This window comes from Camelina sativa, chromosome 8 (genome assembly GCF_030686135.1).
Source record: "Camelina sativa cultivar CO46 ecotype springtype chromosome 8, ASM3068613v1".
NCBI lineage: Eukaryota > Viridiplantae > Streptophyta > Magnoliopsida > Brassicales > Brassicaceae > Camelina > Camelina sativa.
Window position 1 is genome coordinate 3,606,305 of NC_141887.1, and position 13,277 is coordinate 3,619,581.

Genomic DNA, 13,277 nt, shown 5'->3' on the forward strand with positions numbered 1-13,277 from the left:
CCCAAACAGCAAAGATTCTTAAGCTGTGTTCAACATAGTTTCTATTCTTTTGGTTCTATTGGATGATCATACTCGATGGATGGGATGGGAGTGTAGCCTTCTTCCAGATGAATTTCACCTTAACAAACTATGTTTTGGCGATACTGTATATCGCGCGGTAAAAATGTAGACCACAATCTAAAACAAAATTTTGGATCAAGAACAAGAATAACTCTCTTTTATTGCTTTAGAAAAATAATTCAAAAACTAAAGCTCTCAAATCTCATAAAGTATGCAACACTCTTGCATTTCCTTATATATAAAAACTCTAAGACAAATTTCCTTATCTAAATAGGAAAAGTAACTTATTTAGATAACTCATAAAACAAAAATATGTATATTTAGTTTTTTTCCTAAATATACTTTTCTTCAGCCTCAAGCTTATTTCAAGCTTATTCCAACATTCTCCCCTTTAAGCTTAAAATCACTCTTCTTCAAGTCTTGAACTCCAGTGAAATCTTTCATCTCCTTAAACTTGATTTTTCCGAGTGCCTTTGTTAAAATAATATATTCGCCTTTTACTCTGTTCTAGGAACATACTTTACTTCTATTTGTTTGTTCTCAACATATTTCTTATAAAATAATATCTCCTATGTATATGCTTGCTCCTACCATGAAACGTTGGATTCTTAGTGAGTGCTATTGCCAATTTATTATCCATTAGAATTGTGACTTTCTCACTAGTAGACCCAGTCACTTCGCTAAGGAAGTCTTGAACCCAAATTGATTGCTTCGCTGCTTTGGTGCCTGCCATGAACTCATCCTCGCATAACGACATTGCAACCGTGTCTTGTTTCTGTGTACACCAAGTAATCAGATTAGTGCCAAGATAGGAAATGTGACCTGTTGTACTTCTAACATCATCTTCATCCGTATTGTGGCTATTATCACTATACCCAACCAAACTTGTTTCCTCATCACGATTAAACATAAGGCCAAGAGAAGAGGTACCTCGTAGATACCTAATAACTTGTTTCAAAGCTGCTCCATGAGATTCTTTTGGCTCATGCATATATCTACTTAGCACCCCAACACAGTAAGAGAGATCAGGTCGAGTGTGGAGCAAGTATCAAAGACAACCAATGCTTCTCCTATACTCTTTCTCATCAATGTTTCGATCCTTTTGTGCTTTACACAACTTCAACCCTCATCCATCGATATGTGAACGGAATTACACTGTTCCATTCTAGCTTCACTCAAGATCTTAGTCGCATACCTTTTTAAAGTGATATCGTTTTCATGTTGTAGAAATTCAATCCCAATGTAGTAGGTTAGCTTTCCTAGATTACTCATCTCAAATCTTGACGTCATTCCCCTTTTAAACTCGAGAATCATGTTTAAGTTAGATCTAGTGAGAAGTAAATCATCCACATACACAGCCACAACAATGAGATGTTCCTTTACTTGCTTTCATTATAATGAAGGTTCTCTGGTGCACTTAATGAAATTCAATTCTTTAAGTATCTGATTCAGTTTGTTATCCCAAGCTCTTGGTGCTTATCACAGCTCGTAGAATGCTCTATTAAACTTATACGCCTTATCATCAGAACCTTGGATCACAAAACCTTCAGGTTGACTCAAATAGACTACTTCTTTCAGCTCATCGTGAAGAAACACAGTTTTCACATCGAGATAATGCACTTCCCAACCGTTTGAACCTGATAACGTAAGAATAAACCAAATTATTTCAATGTGTGCTACTGGAGCAAAGACATCATCATATTTTATGCCATGTTTTTGTACATATCCCTTTGCCACAAGCCTTGCCTTATACTTGTTTATGCTACCATCGGAGTTGTGTTTGATTTTGAATATCAACTTTAGGATGATAGGTTTAGCCCTGACTGGAAGCTCCACTAAGACCCAAGTGTTATTCTTAGTTATTGATCATATTTCTTCTTCACATGTCTCTATCCAACGTTTTTCTCCTTTTGCCTCACTAAAATCTCAAAGTTCATCGTCTATTGCAAGAAAGAGTCATTCACTTTCAATCTCAGCTAATAGGACATAGTTATTCAAGTAGTTTGGCTTTTTAGTCTGCCTTCCTGACTTTCTTAACGGAGCTTGTTCTCTGAGATCTTGTCTCTCCTGTTTCGTTTCCTTCTGGTTCTTCAACAACGTCATCCTCCCGGATGCCATTATTACCAAATTATCTGAAGCTTATGCTGAACATTCCCGAGTCTCTCACTGTATCTACTCTAGATTCACCCAATTCCAGCTCTTGGTTTCATCAAAGACCACATCTCTACTCACTATGAACCTTCGACTTGATGGATCCAACAACCGGTACGCTTTTGAACATGGTTCTGTTCCTAGATGCACAAGAGCTCTCGATCTATCATCCAACTTTTTAAAGTGTGGAGTCTTTGTTTTTGCATTTCCAATACAACCGAAGATCCGTAAATGTTCAATGTTTGGTTTCTTCAAAGTAAAAGCTTCATATGGAGTTTGATTGACCAAAGTTCTTGTAACAACTCTATTAATAGATAAGTAGCATGCCTCACTACTTCTCTCCACAACTAAGGTAAGGTCATATGCTTCAAAATGCTCCTTGTCATCTCCATAACGTCCTATTTCTTCTTTGAACAACTCCGTTTTGTTGAGGAGAATAAGGTGTTGTCAAGTGCCTTTTGATACCGGAGTTATCACAAAAAGTTTGAAATTCTTGTGAATCAAACTCACCACCCCTATCGGATTGAAATTTTTTGATGGAATCTCCTGTCTCTTGTTCGACCAGAGTTTAAAGCTCTTAAACTTGTCAAACGCTTCATTTTTTCTTTCAAGAGGATCGACCACATGTAGCGAGAATAGTCATCAAATGAGCACAAAGATATATCTTTTTCGTGCAGCTGTAGCATGGGTAATTGGTCTGAAAATATCTCCATGTATAAGTTCAAGTATGTGTGTAGCTTGATATGATGTTGCTTGAAGAAAAACTTTTCGGACTTGTTTCCCAAACAAACATGAATAACACATCTCTTCTCCGATTTTAATACTTGGCATCCCTATGACTAATTCCTTCTTTACCATTGTCTTTATGCTCTCTATACCAATATGCCCTAACCTTGCGCACCACTTTGCTGAATCACTCAATGTCTGAAGTTGTAAGCACCACTTTGTATGCTCTGTTTCCATGATCACCTTGTATAATCGATTTCTAGACCTGTTTGCCTTCACCAAAAGCTTACCATCACGATCATGTAGTGTTAGAAAGTTCTCTTTCATTCTAACATCACAACCAGCCTATGTGGCTTGTCCAAGGCTGATAATGTTACTCCTCAAATCCAGTATAAAATAGACATCAGCTAGCACCTTCCGTTCTCCATTCTTGGTTATAAAAAGAATAGATCCTTTTCCTTTTATGTCAATGCGTGAATCATCTCCAAACCTGAACTTTCTTGTGACCATCTCGTCAATCTTGGAAAAATAAGACTGATTTCCACTCGTATGATTGTTAGCACCATTGTCTAAATACCACTCATTGCCACCATCTGAATGTGTTTCAAATTCATTTGGCTTCACATTCCTTTCATTAAGATACACCACCTCGTGCATCCTCAACGCATCAGCCTCTTGAGTCTTGTTGCTTTAATTCTCAAGTGTCTCTTGAAGCTTGAGAAGCCTATCCGGGCAGTCGGACGCATAACGTCTAGTCTTATCACATCTGTAGCAGACTACTTTAGACGTATCTCGCTCTTGCTGATACCCACCGTTTTGATAATAATCATAGTGTATGTGTCCTCTTCCCTGTCCATAGAACCTTCCACCATGACCTCTTCATGTTCACCATTATAGGGAGCTTGATATGGTTGTGGTTTTGCGGTGGCATACATAAGCTTTCCTTGATCATCCTGATGATCTTCTTCTTCATAGATTCTTTCTTCATAAGCTTTCAACCTTCCCACAATATCTTCAAAGCTTGTTGTATTTAAATCAAGAACTTGTTCAAGGGAAGCCACAATATGTATGTATCTTCTTCTTGATAGACTTTTAAGAAATTTCTTCACAATTTTCGGTTTTTCTGTGGTTTCGCCTAAGGCTGCCGATTTTGTAGACAATTCAGAGAGTCTACCAACGAAATCGTCAATCTTGTCAGACTCTTTCATCTTCATTCTGTCAAATTCAGCCATCAAAGTCTGTAGTCTAGCCTCTTTGACCCTCTCATCTCCCATGTGTCTTGTTTTTACTGCACCTCAAACTGCTTTTGAGGTTTCAAACTTGTAAGATCAATACTTCTAGTATGGATTGGAACAACAAAAGCTCTCACCATATCATTTTTCTCTACGTCGGTTGTTCCAAGTTCAACAGTTTCCCATACTTTTTAGACCTTAAGCATCAACTTCATACGCATAGATTAAACAGTGTAATTAGTAAAGGTGAGCATAAAACACTTTATGGATGAGGGACCAGTTTTCTGCGGTGTGCTTATACGACTCCTCTCGCTTAGTGTTGCTTTAACGTACCACGTGTAAGCTCTGTGATGCGACTTCGTCAAGAGCTTCTAGAAAATCACCTTCTTCTTAACACTTAAGATGCCTAATATTCAGTTTTGGCTCTGATACCAAATCTAGAACAAAACTTTGAATCAAGAACAAAAATAACTCTCTTTTATTGCTTTAGAAAAATAACTCAAAAACTAAAGCTCTCAAATCTCATAAGTTATGCAACACCCTCGCATCTTCTTATATATAAAACTCTAAGACAAATTTCCTAATCTAAATAGAAAAAGTAACTTATTTAGATAACTCCTAAAACACAAATATGTATTTTTAGTTTTTCTCCTAAATGTAATTTTCTTGAGCCTCAAGCTTATTCCAACACACACACTGTTAAGATTAATCAAAAAAAAAACCTTAATTAAGAGGATAGAGCAAGGGCAAGAAAAAAAAAAGAATGAAGTTGAACTATTGCAATCACTCCCATAATAGCCAAAATAGCCTAAGACGAACAATCCACCATGACATCATCGTCCACGCTATTATAGGATATGCAAAAGGTTAGATCACATGGATGAAGATCACGCTCTCGTTGTTGTTCAAGTTGATCAGCAGCCAAGTAGTGGGAGTTGATGAAGCACATGATGTAAATGAGGACACAGATGCTACCAAAAAGGGATATCCATGACTCCTTGGCCATGTGACCAGCAATAGAAAAGACCAGTGTCAAAGGTATTGTGAATATGATTCCCTTGACTTCCAAATCTTCGGCAGGAGAATGAAGTTGAACAACTGAAAGCACACCCAATATAACGACAATAACCAGATATGAGAACTTGCCACGACACTATCGTCCACGCTGTTATTATAGGCTATGGTAAAGGCTAAAATCATTGTATAGGCGTAGATGTCTGTTGGTGCGGGATTTAGCACCCACGACATACCGACCTAAACCGAAGGTAAACCGAGTAATTTTGCACATCAACTAAACCGGGGGACCCCCCCCCCCCTTTGGGCTAGCTAAACGGGCCTATAAGAAGAAGTCCGGCGAAGTTACTTGACCGACCTCCGAGACCGTCCCCTAAGCTCGCCTCAACCATGCGGATCTAGTTGTTATAGGCATGCTTTGCAATTTGTCGTTCTGAAATTTGGATGTGAGATGCTCAGCGTACCCCTTTCCTCCTATTTATAGTGAGAAAGGGGGAGATAAGAGCTGCGTCCCAAAAATCTCGCACAAATCAGATCGTAAAGGGATACGCGCTGCATCCTGAGACTTTCCCCGCCCATCAGATTGCATTGTGAAAATGCGTTCGCATTTAATGCTGCGGTTATGTCTCGGGAACGATCAAAAAAAAAAACGACTACGTATACACGAATGTGTATCAAGTCCGCAGCCGAACTGATTTTCTCGACATCATGGCCAGATGATCGACTTGCGTTACTATGCGATAAATCTCCGACGAGAGATAAGCCGAACCCAGAGAATTCTTTTTTGAATTGTTTCGATAACTCTCCGACGAGAGATAAGCCGAACCCAGAGAATTCTTTTTTGAATTGTTTCGCAAGTTCCAGTTCGGACGGATATGTAAGCCGAACCCAGAGTTTTAAATTTCGTCGTCCGACTTCCGGACTGGAACAAAGGAGGTAAGCCGAAGTCCCGTACTTTGCCCTCCGCCAAAGCGCATGTATGCTTGGGTTAAATTACCTAATAAAGATTACTCGGTGTAAGCCGGGAGACGTCCCACCTCGTGTAAAATTCCGAATAGAGTTAAAACTTTATTTCTTGCAAAAGCAATTTGTCCAACCATGACAACTTCTCAGTTCGTCTTCGGAAAACTTTTCAATTCTTCCTTCGGACAACTTGAGTTTCGGTTCGTCGTTCAGTCGACTTCTCAGTTTGTCCTTCAGACAACTTTTCAGTTCGTCTTTGGACAACTTGAGTTTCAGCTTGTCCTTCGGACAACTTGAATTTCAGTCTGTCTTCGGACAACTTCTGAGTTCGTCTTCGGACAACTTCTTAGTTTGTCCTTCAGACAACTTCTCAGTTCGTCCTTCAGACAACTTTAATTTCAGTTCGTCTTTGGACAACTTCTCAGTTCGTTTTCGGACAATTTTTCAGTTTGTCTTCGGCAACTTCTCAGTTCGTCTTCGGACAACTTCTCAGTTCGTCTTCAGACAACTTCTCAGTTTGTCTTCGGACAACCTCTCAGTTCGTCTTTAGACAATTTCTCAGTTCGTCATTCAGACAACTTCTCAGTTCATCTTCGGACAACCCCTCAGTTCGTCTTCAGACAATTTCTCAGTTCGTCCTTCAGACAACTTCAGTGTTAGGTCGTCCTCAGACACCTCAGTGTCAGGTCGTCCTCAGACACCTCACTTTCAGCTCGTCTACAGACAGCTTCGATTTCAGTTCATCATCAAATAGCTTCAGTTCTGTTTAAATCTTTCGACATCCTGGTCACATGCTTGACTCGCGTCAAACCGCAAAAGGGGAATAAGCCAACCTATAATCTCGCTCCCCTCAAAGTGGTCAATTATCATCCCGATACGAAAGTGTAATATCTTCAACAATGACATCTTGAGGTCATCCAGTTGTCAATTGTCATCCCGATCCGAATCATCATTCAGTTCGGAGATCACAAAGTTAATAGCCTGCAGAGACTGAGCTTCCTCTTCCGACCTCCGAGATTCCAGTTTGGAATTGCGAGCTAGCAGGTCAGCAATGATTAGAGCAACCAACTTACAAAGATTCATTATGATCTACGACACGTCTCTACTTGGATTAGCAACTACAACGGTGCGTGATGTGAGCACGGGATCAGACACGCGTCCAAGAACGCTCTAGCCGGACCTGGACACCTCTCGGACACTCATATCACCCGCAGGACAACTCGGACCAAGAGCTCATCTAGGACTTCAAGACACAAGATCAACCACTTCGTCCAAGCATTCGTCTAGGACGACCGATAGATCGACTCAGTCAAGGCAACCATCGGCGAGACCGTCCGTACGGCATTCGCCCTTACCCAAGGACAAGGGCGCCAAAGACGTTAGGATCATGACTCGTACTCTTTTTCCTTACTTCGGGTTTTTCCCATGAGGTTTACCGGAGAAGGTTTTAACGAGGCGACGAGTCCTGACGCACAACACTGCGTTTTGAAGCCAATGACGTAAACGATCAGTTCGCGTGCTCGGAATTCAGTTTTCCTAAAGTTTAGATCGGATATTTTTTCCTATAGTTTGGAAACTCGAATGGATAATCGAATTCACCGAACTGGGGGGGCTAATTGTTGGTGTGGGATTTAGCACCCACGACATACCGACCTAAACCGAAGGTAAACCGAGTAATTTTGCACATCAACTAAACCGGGGGACCCCCCTTTGGACTAGCTAAACAGGCCTATAAGCAGAAGCTCGGCGTAGTCACTTGACCGACCTCCGAGACCGCCCCCTAAGCCTTACCATATTTGAAGATTAGAGATTTAAGGAAAATAAATTTATCTTGTAATCAATGCATTCATATAAATAGAGAGATATCCTCTCCTTGTAAAGTATCCAATAATCAATACAAAAACCCTAATTCTTCATTGTTCTTGAAAGAAACCTTAGCTTCTTCCTCAAGAGATCTAAATCCTCTTTTAATTTTTAATTTTGATCGGATTTTTTGAGAGAGATCTTAAGTGAATTTGTTCCCAACTCAAACAAATTCATTGTGTGAATTCTAGATTCAACAGTACCAAACAGTCTCTTGCTTCGTGCATCATTCTTTCCCTTCGGAGAAGATAACTGGAATCAGAGAGCTTCTCGATCTGCACAAGAGACTTTTCCACACATATAGGAAAAGAAGCGAGGGGAGAGGCTTTTATATCCCTGTTCAATTAAATAGTTCCGGTTCAAGTGTTAATAAATTTATGTTAATCCATTATTATTCTATTTTTTCTACCCTGGAATTATATTTTATTACGAATTATATTTTTTAAGTTCGAGGTTTATCAGAGGGCCTATATTATTATTACACAAAAGTGAAGTGGTGAAAATTTAACATGTAGCCTTTCCCATTACAATTTACAATTTTAAAGAAGATAATAAAAAGTTGCAGCTTCATTTTTAGTGGATTGAAACGATGGAAAAGTAAGTATTCTGGTCGTGTGGTAAAATATGTTTATTTTTTAGGTCGAGTTCTTAATCTCTTTCGATAATATTTCTCATTTTTTGGTCTTTTTTTTCTTGAGTGTTTTTCTTTTCAGTTATTTTCGTTTTCAACAATGTAATTTAATATTTTCAATATTCTGCAGTCTATCGGATTAAAAAACTATTGTAAACGAAGATGACCCGATGTATGCCAACGTTTAAAAAAAAAAAAAAAAAAAAACACACTGGACATGCAATAAGGGGAATTAACAGTAAGGTGTATTTGAAGTTTGGAAATGAGAAATGAGAAGGCATTAATTCAGATTTCAGGCAATATAATGCAAGGTTATAACTATCAACATCAATTTCATAATCCCAGCGTTTTGACAAGTTAATTATAAACGTACGCCCATATGTTTCTCGATTTGTGACTTCACTAATGAGATTTTTAAATCGTTTAAACAATTTTCCAGAGTTATTAAAATATAAATACTTGTTTCTTTTGTTGTTGCAGCATATATTGATAAATATTAAATACTAGACGACTAGTTCTAAATTATTTTACACTAGAGACCAAAATCATGAAATTTTGCGACGATCTCGTGGCACACGAAAGACGAAACTCAGTGGAGGAAATCACGAGTGGCAACACAGTATGACAGATTCAAGGGAAATGTTGGCGAGAATCATTGTAGTCGAGTGCATATCTCTCCTTAATTAATATATTATTTTTGGTCTTTGTACGTACAAATAATATAAAATTTAATCTCACTTAAAAGTGTGCACAATATATACGAATTGTTTCATAAGATCGTGTACCTCCTTTCAAGAGATCCCCCAGCAACCAAATCTCTCAGCATACGAAAATTGTTATGCAGTAGTAGTACTCGAAGTGGCTAGAAGTACTAGTTAATTGTTACCATGTTATATTAAACATCATTCCTTATTATTTTAATTTTTTAATTACTCATCAATTCTCTCATTAACGTTCGATTCACTTTATATAGTTACTAAGTCATGGGTTTTACAAGGTTCAATTATTTCAAAATTTATTTATAATGCAAGAACCGAATGAAGTGATGGTGCATGCTGAACGTTCTCGTGACCACGAGATCCTGACGTTAGTAAAAAAAGACGAGATGTTTATATATTACTATGAGAATTGTAAAACGGAATGAATCTTGCTGTCAAGAGAATGAAACATTCAATTATAAGCAGTTAAACGTAACCACACAAGTTGTTGTGTCAATTACCTAGCTAGTCAATGAATTTTAAATTCTTTTTTTTTTTTTAATAACTCTACAATGATCATATATATGATTATCATATAAAATGGTATTTCATCCCATGGATAAAGGGAACAGTCGGATATCTCAAAGTCAAAGGATCCTCCAAATCTGACGAAAGGGTCTGATCCGGTTCCGTAGAGCAATCAACCAAATCGAAAGTACCAAGAAAACGAGAGATGGGTCCCAAACAACACGCAACTTATATAAGTGGAAACCTCACTTTTATTTTAATCATATCATTAAGAATTGATTATACAAATCTTATCATTTGAAATTTGTTGCAAGATAACAACTGGAACTCTGGATGTAACAATAATATATTAGTATTAGATTATGTAACGTCCTTGATCCTTCCTTACTCTCAGGCTCTCAGCTTCCGTTCATTCCACTCATACTACGTGGTGGTAAATCTCAACTTAATCTAGTTTAATCTGTTTTATGTAAAAAAAATATATTTCAGTTCACACTTGACATTTAATCCGCGTTACAAACTTTTGAAAAAACCCACGAAAATTTCACAAACTTTATTACTATTAAAAAAAATACACAAACTTATCGAAGAAAACCAGTTTTTACTAAATGAACTAATTAATCTCATTCTCATTAGAAAGATGTACATAGTATACAAACTCTAAACTGGTTTACTTAATACACCTAAACCAGAACACAAAGAGATTATAACCAGTTTATATAATACTAGTGCACAATATTTAGCTATCAAAAACATTGAAATGCACATACATTACAATAGTCTCCCTCAAGATGGGACAAAGAGATTGATCAGACCCATCTTGCCTATTAAATAGCGGAATGGAGCAGGATGAATAGCTTTTGTGAATGGATCTGCAATTTGTTCCTCAGAACAGACATAGAATAACTGAAACCATCCTGCAAGTTACCTCTCGCGAACACTGTGACAGTCCTTTTCAATGTGCTTTGTACGCTCATGAAAGACTGGATTGCCAGCGATGTGAATTGCAGCTTCATTATCACAGTAAAAGAAAGTTGGCTTTACCATACGAACCTGGAACTCTTTGAGGAAAAAAGTGAGCCACATAAGTCCATCAGAAGCAAAGGACATGCTTCGGTATTCAGCTTCAGCATATGATTTTGCAACAACTTGTTGCTTCTTAGATTTCCAAGAGATAAGGGAAGAACCCAAGAAGAAACAATATCCATTAGTAGACCTTCTGGAATCCAAACACGAACCATAATCAGCATCCGCATATCCAATGAGTTGTAATTCAGATTTGGAGGAATAAAACAAGCCTTGACCCACTGTTCCTTTGATATACGCCAGAATAGTGTGCAGAGCTTGCCAATGATTTTTACAAGGAGCCTCTGAATACTGACTCAACTTGTTGACAGCAAATGTTAGATCAGGTCTCGTGATCTGTAGATACATTAAGCGACCAATGAGACGCCGATAGGGCTTAGCATCAACAAAGTTACCTCCTGTATCTTTCGAAAGCTTGATATTAGGATCAAGAGGAACAGGAGATGGTTTGCAACCCAACATGCCAATATCATCCAACAGATCCAGAGCATATTTGCGTTGACAGATTGTGATTCCATAAGCTGATCTTGCTATCTCCAGACCTAAGAAATATTTCAAGGGCCCCAAATCTCTTAGCTTTAAATAAGAATGAAGTTGTTGTTTTAGAACATCCACCGCTGCATCATTGTTACTGGCGATGAGAATATCATCGACATAAACCAATACACACATGAAGACAGTTTATGTGATTTTAAAGAAGCAAGTATGATCAGAATAAGATATAGTAAACCCCAAAGTCAGTAGAGTAGAGGAGAATTTAAGAAACCATTGTCGAGAGGCTTGCTTAAGACCATACAAAGACTTCTTTAGCTTACAAACAGCATTTGGAGGAAAGGAGTCCCCCTTACTAGAGGCATAACCAGGTGGCAATTTCATATATATTTCCTCATCAAGGTCACCATTCAGAAACGCATTAGAGATGTCAAGCTGGGTTAGAGAAAAACCATGAATAGCTGAAATAGCAAGAAGCAGTTTCACCGATGTAAGCTTGGCAACAGGAGAGAAAGTTTCATGGAAATCAACACCTTCCTCTTGGGTATAACCTTTAGCAACCAACCTCGCCTTATACCTCTCAACACTGCCATCAGCATTGAACTTGATTTTAAAAATCCACTTGCAACCAATGGGAATTTTGTTCGGAGGTAGTGAGCAAATCTCCCAAGTACCCGTTATCTCCAAAGTATCAATTTCAGTCCCCATAGCACCACACCAAACCTTATGTTTCTTTGCCTCAATATAGGTTTTGGGTTCAAGTTCTTTATCAATAGAAGATAAAAAAGAGTAATAGATTAGAGAGATTTTTCCATAAGAAAGATATTGAGCAAATTTTGTGTATGGTTGAGGACCCTACTGAATGACAGTAGTAATCGTGAAGATAAGCATGTGTTTTTGTTCTCCTGTGAGATGTTTGAGTAGAAGACTCAGGAACATCAGTTATAGGGTTAGCAGAAGGCTGAACCTCTACAGAAGGAGAAGATAGAGAAGTATCTTCGCCAGATGAATCAGATGACACAGGAGAATTGTAAATCAAATCAGGAAAAAGTCAATATTAGCTGAAGACAAATCTGATTTGACAAACGGAAAGAGCTGTTCGTGGAACACCACATGTCTTGAGATAAAGATATTGTTACTCTCAAGATCAAGAAGCTTGTATCCTTTGTACCCAGAAGGATAACCAAGGAAAACACAAGCCTTAGCTCTAGGATCAAATTTATGTCTGTTCTTGGGTGAGGTAGAAGCATAACAAAGACAACCAAAGCTTTTTAATTGACTATAATTTGGTTGTTTCTTTGTAAGAACCTCAAATGGACTTTTATCATCAAGAATAGAAGCAGGTAGACGATTAATGAGATGAACTGCGGTGAGAATACAATCACCTCAGTAAGGAAGAGGAATGTGAGATTGAAAAAAATAAAGCTCTAGCAACACTGAGGATATGTTGATGTTTTCTTTCAACAACAGAATTTTGTTGTGGAGTTTCAGGACAAGAATGGAAAGATTGGATACCTTTAGAGTGGAAGAGATCTTTAAAAGAAAGTTCTGGAGCATTGTCGGACCTAACCCCCTTAAGCTTAGTTTCATATTGAGTTTCTATCATCGTAATAAAAGTGGGAAAAATTTGTAAGACATCAGACTTTTGTTTAAGAAGGTAAACCCAAGTGGCTCTAGAACAATCATCAACAATAATTAAGAAGTATTTGAAACCATCATGAGTAGGAACTGAAAAAGGTCCCCATGTATCCATATGAATTAGATCAAAAGGTTTATCATTGATATTATTATGAGAAATAAAAGGGATATGTTTTTGTTTTGAAGGATGACAGA

The 13,277-nt window shown here is 38.0% G+C and overlaps 1 protein-coding gene across 1 annotated transcript; it reads right to left on the reverse strand.

The window, feature by feature from the left end:
• Positions 1-420: 420 nt before the first annotated feature.
• Positions 421-1,051, reverse strand: LOC147939637 (secreted RxLR effector protein 161-like). Its single transcript, XM_087463080.1, has 2 exons — positions 660-1,051; positions 421-562 (listed from the first exon to the last, which is right to left on the reverse strand). Exons 1-2 carry the CDS (start codon positions 1,049-1,051, stop codon positions 421-423), a joined length of 534 nt encoding a protein of 177 aa, XP_087319206.1.
• Between the last annotated feature and the right edge of the window lie 12,226 nt (positions 1,052-13,277).

Bases quoted from the DNA above. Each gene is read 5' to 3' on its own strand.
- LOC147939637 (XM_087463080.1), bottom strand. From the start codon at position 1,051: ATGCATGAGCCAAAAGAATCTCATGGAGCAGCTTTGAAACAAGTTATT. The intron at 563-659 runs GTTTCATGGTAG...TTCCTAGAACAG, and splicing joins GCACTCACTAAGAATCCAAC to AGTAAAAGGCGAATATATTA.